This window comes from Geotrypetes seraphini, chromosome 2, assembly GCF_902459505.1.
Source record: "Geotrypetes seraphini chromosome 2, aGeoSer1.1, whole genome shotgun sequence".
NCBI lineage: Eukaryota > Metazoa > Chordata > Amphibia > Gymnophiona > Dermophiidae > Geotrypetes > Geotrypetes seraphini.
This window is the reverse complement of record NC_047085.1, coordinates 41,849,843-41,871,657: the sequence shown is the minus strand read 5'-3', so window position 1 is coordinate 41,871,657 and position 21,815 is coordinate 41,849,843. Positions and strand designations below refer to the sequence as shown.

General features: G+C 40.9%; 1 protein-coding gene across 2 annotated transcripts in view; it reads left to right on the top strand.

Annotated features, from left to right (window-relative positions):
* The window catches only part of FAM91A1 (family with sequence similarity 91 member A1), a 130,538-nt gene that overhangs the window by 38,794 nt on the left and 69,929 nt on the right, over positions 1-21,815 (top strand). For both annotated transcript variants that reach the window (XM_033933473.1, XM_033933474.1), the window contains exons 8-12: positions 9,304-9,366; positions 15,806-15,912; positions 17,280-17,318; positions 17,865-17,977; positions 19,919-20,037. In XM_033933473.1, the coding sequence (XP_033789364.1) occupies positions 9,304-9,366; positions 15,806-15,912; positions 17,280-17,318; positions 17,865-17,977; positions 19,919-20,037 (441 nt within the window). The remainder of the gene's footprint in view (positions 1-9,303; positions 9,367-15,805; positions 15,913-17,279; positions 17,319-17,864; positions 17,978-19,918; positions 20,038-21,815) is intronic.

The following is a 21,815-nucleotide window of genomic DNA, read 5'->3' as shown; positions in this document are numbered from 1 at the left end:
CGTTGATGATGATATCTAATGGTTGGATGTATTATTACTTTAAGAAATCACTTAAAACTATACTGGTCTTAGAAACCTTTAATTTCTTGTCCACTTTCTCCTTTGCACTATTCTGCCTCTTTCCCCCTTTCCCATTTTTAATGTAACATAGTAAGTGACAGCAGATACATCCACTCTTCCCAGCATTCACACTCATTACACATTCATGTTTAAATTCTGTTTTCTTTAATAGACCATAGAAGTCTGCCTGGACTGTCTTTTTAGGTTCCCACTGCTGGATTTGCCATTGAAGCCCATTCCAGCCTATCCTAACCATCCTGTCACTGGAGCTTCTGAAAGCCCTCACCAACTCAACCTAAACCAAATCGCCCTATACGGGATGCCCAGTACCAGCTTTAGTTTGTTTTATACTGTTCATTTTCTAATTAGAGATGCTCTATGTTCGTCCCATGCTTTTTTTTAAATTCCATCGCTGTTTTCATCTGCACCACCTCTCTTGGGAGGGCATTCTAGGCATTCGCCTCCCTCTCCATGAAAAATAATTTCCTAATGTTGCTCCTAAGTCTGCCACCCCGCAGACTCAATTCATGCCCTCTAGTTTTACCATTTTCCTTACTCTAGAAAAATTTGTTTCTATATTAATACATTTCAAGTTTTTAAATGTCTGTATCATATCTCCCCTGTCCCGTCTCTCCTCTAGAGTGTACATATTCAGGTCTTCCAAACTCTTCTTGTAAATCATTTGGTGCAAGCCCCATACCATTTTCTTTGCTTTTCTCTGGACCGCTTCAAGACTCTTTACATCCTTAACCAGATACGGCCTCCAAAACTGAATACAGTATTCCAGGTGGGGCCTTAACACCTCCTTTCTTTTGCTGGTTATGCTTCTTTCTATAGAGCCCAACATTTTCTGGTTACAGCCACTGCTTTGTTACCTTCAGATCCTCAGACACCATCACCTCATGGTCCCTCTCCCCATCCGTGCATATCAGCCTCTCAGCACATATGATTCCCTCAGATTTCTACTCCCCAAGCACATCACTGCACTTCTTCATATTGAATTTTAGTTACCAAACATTAGACCACTCTTCTAACTTTTGCAGATCTTTTTTTCATGTTTTCCACTCCCTCTGTGGTATCCACTCTGTTACAAATCTTGGTATCATCTGCAAGAAGGAAAACTTTACCTTCTAACCCTTCAGCAATGTCGCACACAAATATATTGAATAGAATCAGACCCAGCACTGATCCTTGTGGCACTCCACTACTCACCTTTCTGTCCTCCGAGTGAATTCCATTAACCACCACCCTCTGGCTTCTGTCTGCCAAACAGTTTCTAATCCAGTTCACCACTTTGGGTCCTAAATTCTGACTGTCAAGTTTATTCAAGAGCCTCCTATGAGGAACCATGTCAAAGGCTTTGCTGAAATCTAAGTAAGAACATAAGAAAAGCCTTCACCGGATCAGACCGAGGTCCATCCAGTCCGGTGATCCGCACACGCGGCGGCCCATTTAGATACTCCTGATTGGAGACCCAGATATACCGTAGCCCTCAATATGATTTGCAAGAAGGTGTGCATCCAACTTGCGCTTGAATCCCAGAACAGTAATCTCTGTCACAACATCCTCCGGGAGAGCATTCCAAATTCCCACCACGCGCTGTGTGAAAAAGTACTTCCTGATATCCATCCTGAACCTGCTGCCACTCAGTTTCAGTCTATGACCTCTTGTCCGTGTCACCTCCGAAAAAGTTAGTAATGCTTCTTCTTGGTCTATTTTATCAAATCCCTTTATTAATTTAAAAGTCTCTATTAAATCCCCTCTCAGTCTTCTCTGCTCGAGGGTAAACAGTCCCAATTTCCTAAGGCGCTCTTTGTAGCTCAAATTCTCCAATCCCTTGACAAGTTTCGTGGCTCGCCTCTATACCCTCTCCAGCAGAGTTATATCTTTCTTGAGGTATGGAGACCAGTATTGTACACAGTATTCCAATTGCGGTCTGACCATTGCTCTATAAAGTGGCATTATTACATCTTCCGATCTACTCATGATCCCCTTCGTAATCATGCCCAACATCCGGTTTGCTTTCTTTGACGCTGCCGCGCATTGTGCTGAAGGCTTTAGGGTTCTGTCAATCAGTACCCCCAAATCTCTTTCTTGTTCGCATTTTGCTAATTTCGCTCCCAACATCTTATACTCGTGTTCTTTGTTTTTTTTCCCTAGATTCATCACCTTGCATTTATTTATGTTAAAATTCATCTGCCACTTTATTGCCCATGCCTCCAGCTTGTTCAGATCCTTCTGGAGTTCCTCGCAGTCCCTTTGAGAGTCAACCGCCCGACATAGTTTTGTATCGTCTGCAAACTTTATTATATTGCAAGTTGTTTCCTCTTCCAGATCGTTTATAAAAATATTGAACAAGATGGGCCCAAGAACGGAGCGGACAACCTCAATCTAATTCTCTGATTGCCAAATCAAAGAATTCAATCAGGTTTGTTTGACACTAGAGAATGACACAGTGCCAAAATTCATCACCATTTCAGTCCCTATGGATAACCACGGGAAACCATCCCTTGTCATTCTTTAGTGTCTATCTCATCTTCAGTCCTTCTATACCAGCATTCTTCAAATCAAGGCTTGAGGGTCAGTGGCTGTGTTCATTCATAGTCTGAGTCATCCCTCTCTTCTTAAAGAATGACATAGAGATGGTTTCCCGCGGTTATCCGCAGGGACGGGAACATTGATTAATTTTGTCACTGTGTCATTTTATATTTGACATGATTTACCTTTAGTAAAGCCATGTTGCCTTGGATCTTGTAACCCATTGGATTCTAGAAAATTCACTATCCTTTCCTTCAGTACCACTTTGATTATTTTTCCAACAGCCAAAGTGAGATTTACTGGCCTATAGTTTCTCGCTTCATCTTTGCAACCACTTTTGTGAAGAGGGTCCACATCTGCTCTTTTCCAATCCTGTGGAACATCTCCCATCCCTAAGGAGTTTTTATTTATTTTATTTTCTAGCCCGTCCTCCCAAAAGAGCCCAGAACAGGTTACAAGTTTACATGCATAATCAAGGTTGGCAACAAGAACATAAGTATAGCCTTTCTGGATCAGATCAATAGTCCATGTAGCCGAGAATCCCGTCTTTGTGGAGACCAATCCAACTCAAAAGTACCTTGCAAAAATCCAAATAGTAGCAGCATTCTATGCCACTGATCTAGGGCACAAAAATATTGCAGGGGTAATAAATTCAACTACTACGTTGGTATTGTAGAGTGACTAAAGAAATATCAGTGATTCTTAAAAAAGTCACTGCAGAACAATCGGACAAATGTGAATTCAAGAATAATAATTTGTTTACAAATCTTTTCTTCAAACTCTGCTCAGAGACATGAAGGCTGATTCTCCGCCTCACCACCCAATCATTGCAGTGTTCAAAATGAACTCACTCTGAAATATGAACTTTTTCAATAAATTGAGTGCTAGCTTAAACAGCTATGCTGATACTATCATTTCAAAGGTTTAGTATTTTTAAGGAGTAAACTTAGCTTTGAAAATAGTGACTGGTTCCAAAGCTAAATTTACTCCTTAAAAATACTAAACCTTTGAAATGATAGTATCAGCATAGCTGTTGAAGCTAGCACTCAATTTATTGAAAAAGTTCATATTTCAGAGTGAGTTCATTTTGAACACTGCAATGATTGGGTGGTGAGGCGGAGAATCAGCCTTCATGTCTCTGAGCAGAGTTCGAAGAAAAGATTTGTAAACAAATTATTATTCTTGAATTCACATTTGTCTGATTGTTCTGCAGTGACTTTTTTAAGAATCACTGATCTAGGGCAAGCAGTGGCTTCTCCCATGTCTGTCTCATCAGCAGTTTATGGACTTTTCCTCCAGGAACTTGTCCAAACCTTTTTTTAAACTAGCTATATTAACCACTCTTACCACATCTTTTGGCAACGGCTAGTGACAAGGTAGGCACATTCTTCATATAATAGTGAGACATAGCTATACTCAGAAGAGGCTAGATGATAGGTTAGCAGGAAGCCTGTCTGGTTAGCGGCTAGATGGGCTCAAACCTCTATAGTAGACAATTTCTATATACAGCAGAGATCAAATATCTGCTTTGAGAACAATGTACAGCATGGGTGTCAGTCCCTCCTCGAGGGCCGCAATCCAGTCAGGTTTTCAGGATTTCCCCAATAAATATGCATGAGATCTATTTGCATGCACTGCTTTCATTGTATGCTAATAGATCTCATGCATATTCATTAGGGAAATCCTGAAAACCTGACTTGATTATGGCCCTCGAGGAGGGACCTTTGACACCCCTGATGTACAACAACATAAGAATAGCCGTACTGAGTCAGATCAATGATCCATCAAACCCAGTAGCCCGTTCTCACGGTGTCTAATCCAGGTCACTAGTACCTGGCCAAAACCAAAAGTGTAGCAATATTCCATCCTACCAATACAGGGCACGCTTACTTAGAATAATAATAATAATAACTTTATTTTTGTATATCGCCATAGAACACTTAAATAAACTCACACAAAAATATCAAAAGAGTTTACAGTTCAAATTCTCATATGTGGAAAGGTTGTGCTCAGAGACATGGAGGAAAAAGGGGATAGAGTCCCCAAAAAACCTCACCACCCAATCATTGCAGTACTTCCACTTGTAATATAATAAATACTAGTCTTATAGCCCATTACATTAACGGGTGCTAGAATATGTGTGTGTGTGTGTGTCTGTCTTTATTTCTTTCTCTCTCTCTCTCCTTAGCCGCTTTCTGTATTTCTGTCTTTCTTTCTGTCTTTCTTTTTCCTCGGCTGTCCACCCGTTCTCCCTTCCTTTTACCTTCCCTGTGTCCACCACCACCCCTTCACTGCTCCCCTTATCCAGCAGCAGCCCTTCTCCCTTTTTTTAATCTCCCCCCTGTCCAGCAGCACCTCTTTCCTGTCCCCCTGTCCAGCAGTAGGCCCTCTTCCTTTTTCTCCCCCCCGTCTCTTCCCCTGTCCAGCAGCACCTCTTTCCTGCTCCCCTGTCCAGCAGTAGGCATCCCTTCCTTTTTCTACCCCCCCGTCTCTTCCCCTGTCCAGCAGCACCCCTTACCTCGCATCTTCCCTCCGCCGACCGTGGCCTGCAGCCGCCGACAGCCGCCATGCCACCTGAAGCCGACAAAACCCTAAGCCGCGCATGCGCATTCCTACCTGTGGGGACCTACAGCGCACGGAAAACGGGAGCATGCAGGTAAGAGTGCACATGCGCAGCTTAGGGTTTTATTATATTAGATACACACCATAACTAAGAGAAAGAAAAGAATATGTGTGAGCTCCCAGAAAGTATTATTTGTTAAAAGAAAATAAGGGCACTTGGATAGAAAAAAATTAAAAGATATTGAGGCAATAAGGATATACAAAAAAAATAAAGAGCAAACAGCTTTCCTACCTGCACAACAGCAGCTCTGAAGCTACAGTATAGGAATTGCTGAACATGGCTCCTGCTTTCGGGCCAATCGTCTCTTCCCCTGTCCAGCAGCACCCCTTACCTCGCGTCTGCCCTCCACCGACCGCGGCCTGCAGACGCCGACAGCTGCCGCGGCCGACAGCCTCCGTGCCGTCTAAAGCCGACAAAACCCTAAGCCACGCATGCGCACTCCTACCTGCGAGGACTACAGCGCACGGAAAACAGGAACATGCAGGTAAGAGTGCGCATGCGCGGCTTAGGGTTTTATTATATTAGTGCAAAAGCATCAAATGTTGAACCAATAGTACTTATCTTGTGTATAAAGTTCTTTGACCTCGACGTGCCACGTTTCAGGAAGCCAAATGAAGCCTTTAAAAAACAACAGTCATAATAATAATAATAATAACAGTTTATATACCGCAGGAATGTGAAGTTCTATGCGGTTTACAATAATTAAAAGAATGTACAGAATGAGTGAACTTAACAGATTTAAAAGCTGCAGTAGTTCATGCAGGATAAGATATAGGCATAGAGCAGTTGGGTGAATTCTCCTTCGGAGAAGTATGTACGAATTTTTCGGAGTTGGCGCGAGACATGGCTCGTTAATGATAGGTCTGCAACAAGGGTAATTCCAAGGCTGTGGACTTGGTCCTTAGTTTTGAGGGTTACACTATCTATCCCAGGAGAAAGTTGGACGAGGGTGGGTGCCGTTTTTTTTTGCAAATCTAGAGTAATTCGATCTTGAATGCATGTAGTTGTAACTTGTTATTGAACAAATCTTTTAGAGGACCCAACAGGACCTCTATGAGCTCCCTCAGTATCCTGAGATGGATGCCGTCCGGTCCCATGACTTTATCCACCTTCAGTTTTTTAAGTTGTTCATAAACACTTTCTTGTGTAAGCGGTGCAGCATCCACTCCATTCTCATGCATAATTTTGCCAACCAATTGCAGTCTTTCTTCAGGATTTTCTTCTGTGAACACAGAACAAAAATATTTGTTTAGCAAGTTAGCTTTTCCTCATCAGTCTCCACATTCTACCCTAAGAATCCAACCCAGCCAGCTGATTAACCCTTCCCCTTAACTGTATCCATGACATCTTGTTTGTCTGTCTTGCCTGTTTAGATGGCAAGCTCTTTCGAGCAGGGACTGTTTTCTTACTCTTTGTGACTCCGTACAGCGCTGCATACTCTGTTGAGCGTTGCTATCTGCCTCAGTCACTGCTGATATTTAAGACAAGTTGAAATTGATTTTTGCTCTAATGGTTTGTGAAAGAAGATTATGAATATGTATGAATAAACAAGATAAGTCAATGGACATCTTTTTTTGAGGAGGGTTTTCTGATTAGTGATGGGTAGAGTGACATAGATAACCTTTGTGAGTACCCACTGAAATCTTTTCCTCCTTGAATTTGAATGTTCATATTAATTTTTATTTTGGAGTATTTCTTAGGGTAAAGTCAGCCTGTAGGTATATATATGATAGTCTTAAAAGAAAAGAACATTTACCGTATTTTCACGCAGATAACGCGCACCCGTGTAAAACGCGCACACGGGTATAGCGCGCAGAAACCACGATTTTATGTACAAAAACTTTTGTATACCGCGCTCACGGGTATACCGCGCATGCAGCCCGACTGTCCTTTCGCCCGCCCCGACTCTCCTTTCGCCCTCCCCGACTCTCCGTGCGCTGTCCCAACTCTCCGTTCACCCTCCCTGACTTTCCGTGCACTGCCCCGACTCTCCGTGCGCTGTCCCGACTCTCCGTTCACCCTCCCTGACTTTCCGTGCACTGCCCCGCCTCTCCGTGCGCTGTCCCGACTCTCCGTTCACCCGCCCTGACTTTCCGTGCACTGCCCCGACTCTCCGTGCGCTGTCCCGATTCTCCGTTCACCCGCCCTGACTTTCCGTGCACTGCCCCGCCTCTCCGTGCGCTGTCCCGACTCTCCTTTCGCCCGCCCTGCCCTGCTCCCAGCTCTGTAAGCATGCGCAATGGTCTGAGCATGCTTGCCGCTTAGTTTTCACCAAGGCTGTTTTTCTGGTGGTGTGCTTTTCACCACGTGGCTGTGGCCCCCCTCTATCTGGCCTTGTAATTTGCCCAGTGAATACTATTTTGACTATACAACAGCATCTCAGCCTTTGGGTAAGCCTATAAAAGATTAATGCTGCATGTAGAGCCCACATTTTAATTTGATCTCTTCAGATTGGTATTCTGCATTTATCTACCCGGTAGTAGAGTTTATCAATTAAAAAGGTACGGGGAAGGGGGGTGGGGGTGTCGTGGGGGTCGGCCAGGGGGGTCGCGGGTCGGCTGGGGGGGCAGTCGGAGGTTCTTGGGGGGGCGGTCGTTGGAGGGAGGGGGGTTTGCGTCGAGGGCAGGAGGGCCTGGGATCCCTCCTGCCCGTAATGTAGTGCGGGGTGGGGGTAGGGGGTCGCCGTGGCCAGGAGGGTTTGGGCTCCCTCCTGGCCCGATATTGTCGGGGAGTTGGGGAGTCGGCCGGGCAAGAGGGCTTGGGCTCCTTCTTGCTCCGATCGTGGATGCGGGTGCGGGTGGGAGCGCGTGCGAGCGGTCGTTCGGGGTGGGGGTGCGAGCGGTCCTGCTGGGGGGGGTGAATCGGGCGTCGGGCGGGATGGGAACTATGTAAAAAAATTTTTGTATAACGCGCGAGGGGTATGCGCGGTAGGTAAAAACGCGTATAACGCGCGCGTTATATGCTTGAAAATACGGTAATCAAATCTGTGTTCTAGTTTGCCAGAGAGAATATAAGACCAGTTTATCAGGAGTGATCGCATGAAAAACTTTGAAAACAAAACAAGAAATTTTAAAATGTAATTCTCAGGTGTTCTTATTTTTATTTCTATAATGATTGGAAAGAACAATTATAAAAGAAAATGTAAATACAAGGTTTGGGGTCATACTTTCAATCTTTAAATCTTACAGATTTGTGGAGAAGTAAAATACTTCTAAGCACAGTATCGGGTAGAGCTTTGGATTCTTGCCCAGAAATAGCTAAGAAAAAAATTTTTTTTTAATTGAATCAGGTTCAGCAGACTGGATGGACCATTCGGGTCTTTATTTGCCGTCATCTACTATGTTACTAGGTTAAGATTAACGGATGCCTTTGAAAAGGGTCAAGGCATATGTTAAAAGCACTGGACTGAAAGAGAGAGACTACTGCCTAACAGTTTTATATAACATAACAATCAGTTTATATACCACAGGACCGTGGAACTATGCGGTTTACAAAAAATAAATGTACAATTGAATGAACAGAATTAGTTACCCAGATACTTAGCAAACAGATATGTTTTTAAATGCCCCCTAAATTCTAAGTAAGTACTAGCAGTCACAATCAATCAATCTAAGTCCTTACCCCATAAAGCTGCCTAATAGGGCAGTAAACGTTGGTGATTTTTTTTTTTTTAAGTTTGCAGCCTTTTATAGACGAGAAGATAAGTTCAAATGTGAATGTTTATTAATGGTAAGAGAGAAGAGATCAGTTACATATTTAGGGGTAAGTCCAAACACAACCTTGTAGCAAAAGCAACCAAACTTGAACTTTACCCATGTTTCTACTGGCAAAGTCTTAGACTTTGGTGAGCCTGAACAGGAAAAGAAAACTTTCATTTCTTATAATTTAGGGGCAAGATTAAGAAAATGTATTCTAGGAAGTGGAGAAAGGTATTTAGAATGTGTCTTTTGGGCATGGAGGCACTGTTTCGTCAAAATAACAAAAAAAATGTTTTTGTCCAGATATGTTGATTGTTTCCAGCTGTGCAGTATTTTACAAGTTCTCTTGCGAGATCTGAAGGTAATGTATTTCTGTTCTTTTAGGTCTGTATAACAAGGGATTTATTTATCTTGATGTACCCATATCTGATGACAGTTGCATAGCAGGTGAGTGGATAGTTTGCATTCCAATTGGCTTACCATCTTCTATGAAACAATTTATTGAATTTTTGCTGGGAGCAGGTAATTTTAAAAAGACATTTTGCTTGAATAAGCCTTTCAAGTACAGTAATAGGCTTGTAAATAAACTGAGCAGAGGCATTCCTAAAGGAATGGTGGAGCTGGGTTGGGTCAGCATTTACGTGCATACTTTTAAAATATTCATGTAAATGCACATTTATTTATTTATTTTTTTACAGTTATAGCGCACGGTTCAACACGGACATGTTGCAAATTGCTTAATGTGTTCTGCCCGGTCTTAATCTGCCAATGTTCCTAAATAAATTTGTATTTATTTCCTGAAGTGGTTTACTAAGCAGTCATCCTTCCATGCTTTTGTTTTGAAATCTCACTGGTACCCACTCAGGGAAAAGTTTGGATGCTGTTATACTACTATTACTACATCTACTAATCATTTCTATAACGCTACTAGATGTATGCAACGCTATACACATTATATGCAGGTACACGTCTCCCTCCATATCCGCATCTGCGGATTTGCTTATTCGCGATTTTTTGGGCTTCTGACTCCGCCTCCTAATTTTCATCACGGAACCCAGCGTTTCACATTGGAAATTGCTGCTCCCCTGCGGAAGTGAATGGCTGACTAGCGTAGGAGCTGCCCCGGACTCTACGCTGGCTTGGAGAAATTTAGCGACTGCCCTACTAAATGCTAAATTTTCGATTATCAGCCCTACCTGAGTAAAACAGGATTCTTTCTGTGGCATTTTTGCCACGAGTGTACCGGCTGCAGTGGAGAGTGTTTCCCCGGCGATGGAATCTGACGAGTCCTACCGGGGCTGAGAGGAGAACGGGAGTGGAGGCGTGGCTTGAGCATTAGGAACGTCGCTCTGCTGCGAGTGCACAGACTGTGGAGGAGGCTATTGGTACTATCAGAGAGAGACAAGATCCTTTTTTTCGGCGCCGTTCCTGCTGCATGTGTGTGGCCTGCAGGGTGATTTCCTTGCAATAAAGTTTGGCGGGCCCTGAAAGGGGTAGAGAAGAGCGTAGGAGCAGAGACGTGGTTTGAGCATTAGGAACTCACTGTGGAAAGATAGAGCCTAGTATGGGCACTCGGCCCTCCCAGTGGTTCATGGAGGAAATCGCTGCTCCCGGTGGTTCCTGGAGGAAATTGCTGCTCCCCGCGTTGTACGGAGTAAATCGCAGGTCGGGTTATTCACGGTTTATTATCTTTTTCAGGTCTATTTTACCAAAAAGACACAAATAACATGCAAAAAATTATTCACGGTTTTTCGGTATTCAAGGCTATGTTCTGCCCGCATCCCCCGCGAATACAGAGGGAGAAGTGTACTTTCCTGTTGCTGAAGTGTGATATGCCATATTTGCAGTATATATGGCAGAATCCTTCAGCCAAAGCTTTCACATTTTACTATTTAATAATTTGGTTGCATGAGGTATATTGTCTTCTGTTGCTGCACCTGTTAATTTTAGGGTTTATTTTTACAGTTCCACTTAGTTTAACCCGCTTAATGTCAAGCATTCTATTCTGAACTTTGGGTCAGAAAGTCCCAGTCAATGTGTGCACACTTCTCCCTCCGGATTTGCGGGGGATAGGGGCAGAGTCGGACCGCGAATGGCGAAAAACCGCGAATATCCGGTTCTGACCCACCCCCGCCTCCCTCCCACCTTCCCGGCCTTACCTGGTGGTCTAGCGGGCTTTTGGGGCAGGAGCGATCTTCCTACGCTCCTGCCCCGTGCAGATCGCCATTAGGAAATGGCTGCTGTGAGTTCCCGTAGTCTCTCGAGACTACGATGGGAACTCCCTACAGCTATTTCCTAATGGCGATCTGCACGGGGCAGGAGCGTAGGAAGATCGCTCCTGCCCCGAAAGCCCGCTAGACCACCAGGTAAGGCCGGGATGCCGGGGGGGAAGACTTGAGGATGTTTTTTTTTTTTCCTTTTTTCCCCTCCCCCAAAAAATCACGAATATGTGAAATTGCGATTACTGAAACCGCGAATGGGGAGGGGGAAGTGTACTTATAAACTGGAGATTATGGCTCAGTCTTCAAAAATGTCACTTGGAAGATGTCTTTATTAGAAGCATCTTTTGACCTTTGGAGAGGACACATGGAGTTGCCAGGGGATTACAGATACAGTGGTAGTTGGGGTGGGGGCAGACAAATGAAAATAAATGAAGGGATTGAGGAGAGAGAGGGAGGACAGATGGGACAGGAGAGAGGTGATGGGGTGTTGCTTAAGAAAAGGCAGGCAAAGTTGGTGAGAAACTAGAGGAGTTTAAGGATTAGCTTGATGCAACTTCATTTTGTCCACAATTTCAACTGTTTTTACAATGATTGATTCATTTTATTTTTTTACAAATCTTTATTCATTTTGCATCATATAACAAGTGTAACAATAAATAACAGTTAAAATTGAATACAACACTTGTAACTTTATCATATTCAGCATTAAAACATTATAATTTTAACCCAATCCCTCCCAACCCAACCATAATCTATGCATTCACAAAACTCCTATATAATATTCTTTATTATTGGTCTAAATATTAATAAAATTATAAAATCTCTCCCCCAATCCTTTCCTTTTTATTGTATTTATAATAGAAAAATGGTATCTATTCATTACAATATCTTGTCAATGGCCCCCAGATTTCATTAAATTTATTATAGTTCCCCCTTTGTATAGCAATTGCTCTTTCCATTTTATAAATGTGACATAATGAATTCCACCAGAAGCAGCAATTAAGTCTACTCCAATTTTTCCATTTAAATGTGATTTGTTGTATGGCAACTCCTGTCATGATCAATAAAAGCTTATTATTGTTAGACGAAATTTAACTCTGTGTCCTCATTGATGTTCCGAATAGAATTTTATCATATGATAATGTAACATGGTTTTCCAATAAACAATTTATTTGACCCCAAATAGATTTCCAAAAGGCTAAAATAAAGGGACAAAAAAATAATAAATGATCTAGAGTCCCTACTTCGAGATTACAATGCCAGCATCTATTAGACTTAGCGCTATTCAACTTTTGCAACCTTACTGGGGTCCACAAAGCTCTATGTAAAAGAAAAAACCATGTTTGTCTCTTAGAGCGGAGACTGTAGATCTCATTCTCCAAGACCAAATCCGTGGATATTGAGATGCATTAATCTGATGCTTAATCTCAATGTTCCAAATATCTCTAAGACCATTTTTAGGCTTTTTTTTTTAACTAATCCACTTATCAATTAATATCACTGTGCAGCCTGGTGTCCCAGAAAGTCCACCTGAAAGCATAAGAACTCCAAACTATATTGATTGTTAAGGGTATTCCATTCAGGGAACCCCACCTGAATGGCCTGCTTCAATTGCAACCATCTAAAACTTTGTGATTTATTAAGGCCATATTTATATTGCAATTGTGAAAATTCAAGCAGTTTACCATTTGAAATAACATCTTCCAAAATATGTATCCCTGCTATCATCCAATGCTTCCAGATGACCTTAAATCCGCCAATTTGAATCCTGGAGTTTAGCCATATAGTTTGATTTGTTGACTTTTGTATTGGAACAGATGTTAAATTATTAATATATCGTAGTGTTTTCCATTTATCCATTAATATTCTATTGTCTTTATACAATCTAGGCATTTTAATACTAAGGACATGACATAAGCGTAGAGGAAACATGAGTCGCCATTCCAACCATAACCATTCTGGGGTATTATCTATGAGTTCTGGGAGGACCCAATACATACCCTGGTGCAGAATATAGGCTTGATGATACCTATAAAAGTTTGGAAAATTTACCCCACCCTCTTTAATTGATTTTTGTAAAGATACTAGAGCAATTCTAGAAGTTTTACCTAGCCAAACAAATTTGGTAAGAATGCTATTTAATTTTTTATAAAAGGACCCTCTAAAAAAAAAAACTGGTAACATACTCATTTGGTAACAAACCACAGGCAATATCATCATTTTAACCATTTGAACTCTCCCCCACCAAGAAAGATGTAAAGGGTTCCATTGCTCGCACATTTCTGTTACCTTCTGCAGCAAAGATTTTTTTGTTTTCTTTCATTGTGTCTTCCAGAGTATTTTTAATCCAAATTCCTTCCATATAAACCATCAGATCAAAAGGAAAAAAAAACAATGATTGATTCATAAGTCATGGCAACTATTTATTTTTTCTCTTGAAAATGCACCAACACTGGAAATCCAATATATTTGTTTGAAAGTGTGTGACATGCATGTCAAGTTTCAAGTTCAAGTTTATTGATTTTTAATATACTGACCATCAACGAGTATCTAGCCGGTTTACAATAAAATACTAAAATACTAAAATAGAGTTTAAAAAGTACTTAAAAGTAATGACTATTGAAAGGAAGGGAGGTGAACATTGAAGACATCGACAAGACAGACTTGAGAGTGATGACTGAAGAGAAGGGGTGGGGTAAAGTTACATTATAAGAGATAAGAAGGGGAGAAAAAAACAAAACAAAAAAAAAGAGGGGGTAGAAAGGAAATGGATAGAGAGGGGATAAAACATTAGGGATAGGATCGTGTCATGAAAGCGTTTGGTGGAATTATGAAGAGAAATTCAGGAGCAATTGAATGCATCTTAATGTTGCCACCAGATAAGAGATGAGTACAGGCGTTTCTGGTAGGGGAGAAGCAAAAACATGACATGTGAAATGATTGTTTTATTATGGCATACAACACGAACAACATTCTTCAAAGTAGTCTGCCAGGTTGTCCACGGTTCATTGCCATTAATGGGGAAGGCGGTGAATACCATCAGCTGCATTTGATTCGCTAATGTGTGGCACCTCTTGACAAACTGCAGTTAAAATGTCCTGTTTGTTAGCAAAGCATTTCCCATGCAATGACTTCTTCACTTTAGGAATGAGACTGAAGTCACATGGACTTGACACACGTTTCGGCTGCGAGGCCTGCATCAGAGGTTTGAGCATACAGACTGTACACTGTATGCCATAATAAAATGATGATTTCAGTTGTGTCTTATCTGGTGGCAACATTAAGAAGCATATGTCACACACTTTCAAAACGTATATATTAGATTTCCAGTGTTGGCACATTTTCAAGAGAAAAAAATAGTTGCCATGACTTATGAATCAACCCTCGTATGACTGTACAGAGCTGATTTATTGAAAAAGGTTAAAGGAAAAAGCTTTAATTATATGGGAGGAACCTTGCTTCCTAATGAAGAAAGACTGTGAATGTTAGGACACTTCAACTTGCAGAAGAAATGGGAAATTTATCAAGCTTTTTTAGTGCCTTAAATCGTGTTAATTGTCCCTTAATGTGACTTAAAAGTTCTGATGCAGCTTGGCTTGTTCTGCCACGCTGATATTTGGGCCACCGTGGATTACTAGTAATGATATGCAAAACATGCAAATGTAGAAACCATAAACGACTTGTGGTGTGCACCAGATACACACTGCAAGTCAATTTAATTGCCATAAATTCACAGTAAAATAACCCAGTCAAAAGCAAGGGGTGTTTTACCATGCTGACAGTATCAGGGTCGCCCTGATCACAGCCCATCACCTCTTACCTATAGACTATAACCTGTATAGAATTGTTGGATAGTGCAGGATAATTTATTTATTTTTTTTAAATAAATATTATTTTCTCTGGTAGTCAAATGGTCTTCGTACAGAAGTGATTCCCAGTTATGCCTGCTGTGGTCAGTGCCATCCCTAGAATGGCACCCTTAATGGTAGTCTTATGCTACTTTCTCTAGGGGTCATATTTCCTTTGGCCTTTCTGTCGAGACTACTAGCTTAGCTGACAAACAAGGGCCACGTATGGTACTGAATTTTAAATGGTGGTCAGAAGGAACAGGTATTTGCATGTTAGGAGGAGAGTGTGGCATAGTGGTTAGAGCTACAGCCTCAACACCCTGAGGTGGGCTCAATTCCTTTGCTGCTCCTTGTGATCCTGGGCAAGTCACTTTATCCTCCACTTCCCCAGGTACATTAGATAGATGGTGAGCCCATTGGGACAGATAGGGAATATGCTTGAAGTACCTGTATGTAAACTGCTTTAAGTGTGTTTGTAAAGACTACAGAAAGGTGGTATACAGATCCCAATCTCAAACGGGAACGGAAATGGTGACCTAGATCTGCAAATATTCCTTTTACTAAGGCAAATCCCTTGCATTTTTCACTGTGCTTGAGCATTAAATTTGCATATAAATATCATTCATTTAAGTCAGCTTAAACATCAAACATGTTAAAAGTTTTAAGGTATTTTTCAATTTAATGACTTGGATAGATACCATGGATTTTCCATAAATATCCTAAAGGAGAAGCAATCCTTTAATAAACTGCCCTTTGGCATGTCCGTATCCTCATTTTATAGGAAGCCTAGAAAGCATCTTTTTTTTTCCTTCCCAGTGCCTCCACTTGAAGGCTTTGTGATGAACAGAGTACAGGGAGATTACTTTGAAACTCTTCTATACAAGATCTTTGTCTCAATAGATGAGCACACTAATGTAGCAGAGGTAAGTTGTCCTTTGTTTATAGCAGTGGTTCCCAAACCTGTCCAGTCGGGTTTTCAAGATAGCCCTAATGAATATGCATGACAGAGATTTGCATATAATGGAGATGCCAGGAATGCAGATCTGCTCCATGCATATTCATTAGGGCTATCTTGAAAACCCGACTGGCCTGGGGGGTTCTCCTGGACAGGATTGGGAACCACTGGTTTATAGCTTGTCTTTGCACAAAGGGTAATTTTCAAAAGTATTTCTGCAGATTAAGCAGCGCTTTAACTGTGGAAATGGACTTTTATTAAATGCCTGCAAGTTTACCTGCACTGAGCTGAGATGTTCCCACAGGCTGCTTTGGAGCGAGGTTTGCATTTGTGCATATAGTATTGAAAATGTCACCATATTCACATAAATTAAGCTGGAAAATTTGTGTGACAAATGGACACACATAATTTCCCTTGGGTAATTTCCAAGGTGGAAGTATACACATATTTAGGTTTAAAAATCTGGTCACATCCACATGGGAAAAAAATATGAGCATATCTTTTACATGTATGAGCAGTTATAAAATTAATTCCTAAATGAATTGCTTCAGTTTAACAAAGCATTGCTGGTAGCTGGAGAAAAGAATGTGGTTGAGTTGGTGTCAGGTCAAAAGCGCGCTGGGACAAAGGCGCGAGCAGACAATTGAGCGCAGTGCGGAGGCGCGCGCCAAAGAAAATTACTGTTTTTAGGGCTCCGACGGGGGGGGCGTGGGGGGTGAACCCCCCACTTTACTTAATACAGATCGCGCCGCGTTGTGGGGGTGTTGTGTGGGGTGTGGGGGGTTGTAACCCCCCAAATTTTACTGAAAACTTCACTTTTTCCCTGTTTTTAGGGAAAAAGTTAAGTTTACAGTAAAATGTGGGGGGTTACAACCCCCCACAACGCCGGCGCGATTTCTATTAAGTAAACTGGGGGTGCTCCCCAACAAAACCCCCCGTCGGAGCCCCTAAAAACAGTAATTTTCTTCTGCGCACGCCTTCATCTTGCGCTCAGTTGTCAGCGCGCGCCTTTGTCTTCCGCGTTGTTGTCTATGAACCAGTTGAGTTCACACAGAAAGCAGCACATAATTGATATAGATACATGGAAGTGCTGATTGTGATGCTGCTCATTTGCCACATAAGTTTTGAATAACATTTTAGTGGTGATTTTATTTCCTGTGTCTTAACTGGAAGGTAATTTCCTTCATACCCAGGATAGGCTTGGAAGGAGTAACTATGTTTTATCAATTTGTAACTTGCTGCATTCATGGTGCAGTATATGTCCCTAATTCACAGAGCCGAGGATTCTTCAACTAACTATTCTTTCTAACTGTAGTGTGTTTTTTTTTTTAACAGCTTGCTAATGTCCTCGAGATAGATTTATCACTAGTAAAGGTAAGCAGTTATCCAGTGTAGGGTATTCTTACCATAGTATAATAATGCTGATTTTGTTAGAAGATCAAAAATTTAAAAAAAAAACCCTAAATTTACACTAGACTTAATTACACCTTCTGGTGGAATTCGTTGTGCCATATATACAAAATGGAAAGAACAATTGCCATACAAAAAGGGAATTATAATAATTTTAAAAAGATTTGGGGACCATTGATAACTTATTGTAATGATTAGACGCCATTTTACACTGAAAGTACATTTATAATTATGGGGAGGGGGGGTGGTATATAGTTATATTAAAGGTTTAATCAGTAAATATGAATGTAATGTTTATATGATATTTTTTGATTACAATATTTGTGGGAAGGGTGGGTGGTGGAGGGAGTAAATTTATGTATTTAAGATGATAATAGAAAGAAATTCAAGTGATGTGTACTAATTCAAATGATGTAATATTGTGTACTTGATATAAGATGAAAAAATGAATAAAGAATTTGGAAAAAAAAATACCTAATGTGTGTTTCTATGTTTTTTTTGTTCTATCAGAATGCGGTTTCTATGTATTCTCGATTGGGTTTTGCTCACAAAAAAGGCCAAGTAATAAATCCAGATCAACTTCATCCATCTTGGAGGAATGTCCCATCTGTAAACAGACTGAAGTAAATATCCAGGGTTCACGGGTTGCAAGGAAAGCGACACTTTTTGGAGTATTTTGTTTGCATTATTGTAACTATATTGAAGAGATGGTTCCTTGTTCCTTTCTTTGTGTCCTGTCCTGTTTCATAATGGAAATTATATTTTTAGTTTTAACACATGATTCAACACTGAGAGACTGCAAATAACTTGTTTTATTTAAAGTCTTGATACCCCGCCATTGCTGAATACAGATTATGGCAGTTTATAATAAGTAAATCATAAAAATACTGTATAGTGCCAAGTTTTTAATCTGCAAAATTTTAAAACTAAGAAATAAAATGTACCGGTAATAGGAAAAAGCTAGCATACATCAGCAAAACAGTCCTGCTGGCACTTGCTGACATGAAGCCTCCTAACTCTTCTTTACTCTCTCTTTGCTCCCTCTTACTTTGGTTTAATTTCAGTTTTAAAGATGTTGGATTAGTGCTGTTTGGGTTTAAGAAATATGGAGTCTTATGCTTTGGATAAGTTAAAGGATCCTGATAGAGATCTTTTCTTTTTCAGGATGTGATTCACTTTGAAACCCCTAATATGAGAGACTTATAGCATTAAAACCTTGATCAAGCTGTTTCATATTGGTATATAGTATTTCTGAAGCAATATACATCCTATATTTAGCAAAACGTTTTGAACTGTTGGAGTGATTTATTTTAGGGGATCCAAGATGACTGTCACAGATTAGATGCTAGCTTAGACATCTCCTACCTTGTCTCGAAGAGATGGGCAAACAGGCCAAACCTCGAGTCAACCAATTTGGTCCTGAAAGGTTCCTGCTACCTGTTTATTGACACCTTTGTGACCCAAGGGAGCAACGTGAGGCATTCAGCGCAGCTCCCTGTGCTAAAAAACACTATTGCGGCTTAGTAAAAGAGAAGGGGGTATATTTGTCTATTTTATATAGTTGTTACATTGCATTTTTAAAGTCATCTGCCTTGACCTCTTTGAAAAAAACCCAGAATATAAATTATAATTAATATTTTCTCTGCGTACAGTGTCCTTTGTGTTTTAAAAAAGTTTATTGTTGTTGGTAGATCATTTTGACTTGGTCATTTTAAAAGTAGCTCGCAAGCCAAAAAAGTGTGGGCACCCCTGCTCTAAATCCTAAATTACTGTTGTTTGGGCTCTTGGAAAATATAGCAGTAGTCTTTTGAAAAATGAATCAGTCATTTAATAGTAGCAACGTGAAGCGAAATAGCTATAGCATAGAAGCAAACCACCACCCCTAGTAGGGAAAGTTGGGTGTGAAAAGTAGAAATGGTGAGACTTACGGAAAAGCTTAAGGCTTGTAACAAAGGGAAAATGGGGAGATACAGAGACGTGAGAACTATGGAATCAGTAGCTAAGAAGAACCAAGGAGTGTTCATTGGCTTTGAGATGAAGTAGAGGGTGGATGTTAGGTTGGAAAAATCAGTAGGAGGAGTAGCCTAAAGGTTAGTGCAGTTAGCTGAGAACCAAGAGAACTGGGTTCGATTCTTACCACAATTCCTTGTGACTCTGGACAAGTCACATAGCCTCCATTGTCCCAGGTACAAACAAAAATAAGTACTTGTATATAATATGTAAACTGCTTTGATTGGAACCACAGAAAAGCAGTATATCAAATTCCATCCCCATTCCCTAGTTAATGTTATAAGGGCGGATCACCGTGATCCAGGTTTTGCTCAGTCGATTCATAAATATGTAGACTTGATTGTAATCCACACCGAACATTAGAATTGTGGAACAGAAGTTGCAATAAACAAAATTAAATATATAAATATGATATGATAAATATATAAAATGAAAATTGTGGTTGAAATCCCAAAAGTGAAGGGAAGAGAATATATAGTTAAAGCAGACTTGAATTTTTTCTTTTGATTACTAGGATCTTTGCATTTAAGAAGCACTGTATTCATTATTAATAGGAATACAATAGACTCCCAGAAGATGCTTCTTTCCTGGGAAGGAACAGAGAACAAGAGCCCTGTTCAGGAAGTGCTGTCATCAGCTACAGACACTGATACAACTAGCCAAGAGGACCAAGGTGAGCATCAATTTTACTGTAAACCGCGTCGAGCTCTACGAACGTGGAGATGATGCGGTATACAAACCTAAGGATTAGATTAGATATATTATTGGTTTAATAATTATTTTGAACACATTACATGTATGATATGTTTGATTTACAATTTTTGTGGAAAGGGAGGGTGTCGGGGGGATTAAAATTATGTATTGAAATAATAATAGGAAATAATTTTCAAGTGATGTATATGAATTAATTGATGTAATATTGTACACTTGATGTAAGATGAAAAAATGAATAAAGAATTTTGAAAAAAAAAAAGACTTTTCCTCTCTCTTTTAGATCCTATTCACGCTTGCTGTCTAACACCAGCTCTGGAGGGGTATAAATATATATTTTTTCATTTTGGTTTGCAGTGAGGGTATATTCAAGCAAGGTTCCTAGCTATTTATAATAATAATTCAAATGCCACATGCTTTCCACTTCCTTCAAGTTTCACACTGCTGCCTAGGTCTGGACACCGCCCACAGGAGCCTTTTTATAAGCACCATTGAAGGATAGAACTGAATCCTGAGGTTTGCACATCCTGGTCTCCCGAAACCTACCTGCCGGCTGCATGCCAAGATGTTTTCTGCTCCTCGATCAAAAAGGCTTGCAAGCAAGCCCCTTCTCCGAGCACTTAATGTTTTCCTGTATCGTGGGGTTGGGGGGTCCCTCGGTGTGAGACGATCGCAGCGTTGGAGGGGGAGAGTGCCTAGCAAAGGCTCTAGAGTCGGCCTCTGCAGCACTTCCCTCTGCTGTGGTCCCGCCCCTCCTGTGACGTACGGGACTACAGCAGATTGAACGTACTGCTGAGGCTACGGCAGCCTGCAGGGATCGCAACGGCCGACCAGCGATCCTCTGCAGGCTGCTGATGCAGTGCTTGTACCGGCAGGCCAGCTTAAGTGGAAAGTTGAAAGTGTCTGGAGGGCCAAATTTAACTACGGCGTAGGCCAGAGTTTGACATGTCTGGTGTAGTTGAAAAGGAGGGTAATTATGTAGAAAAATGACATAATTTGTATCTCTAATTGAATTATATGTCTCAAAATATTCAATTTACTGTTTCTTTTTGAAACTCTCATACAGTAGATTCAGTTAACTGGCACACATGGGGATTGATAGATGTGGCTAAATGCAGTTTCTAGTTGCTTGAGAGTAATTATTAAAAATAGACCTACCTAATACTATACCCCATACTTTGCCATATCATAAACTGTTCCAGACAAACAACCGGACATGTGGTAGGCAAAGTGTGGGCGTGATGTGGCATGCTAAGTTTACACTTAAAATCAATTTCTGGTGGAAATTTATTGTCATTTTTATTTAAAGTATTACAGTATTTGGGTGGGTTTTTTTTTGCTGGTTGCTTGAGTTCCAGTTAACAGTCTACTGTATTTGGGTTTTTCTTCCTCCTAGGTGTTCTGTGCCTGTCCTGGGGAAGAGTAGGTCCCATTATATTGAAGAAAGGCTTAGTATCCTGGAATTTACCCTCATGATTATTGCAAACTTCGTGGCACTACAGTACCACGCATTGTTCAAAGCATGACACCAGACCTATGTTGCATAAGGAGAGGTTGCAGCTTGAAGCACTACCCTGTTACTCTTTTCTTAGAGCCAAGCTGGGAGGAGATGCGGTGGGAGTAAGGGGCTCTAAGAGGATATGAGTTATGTGGGAGGGAGGGAGTGAATGAGGGTGTCCAAAGTGTTGCAGGATGTGCGGAAGAGTTGGAGAAATCAGTAAAGAAATCAATTGTGGGAGA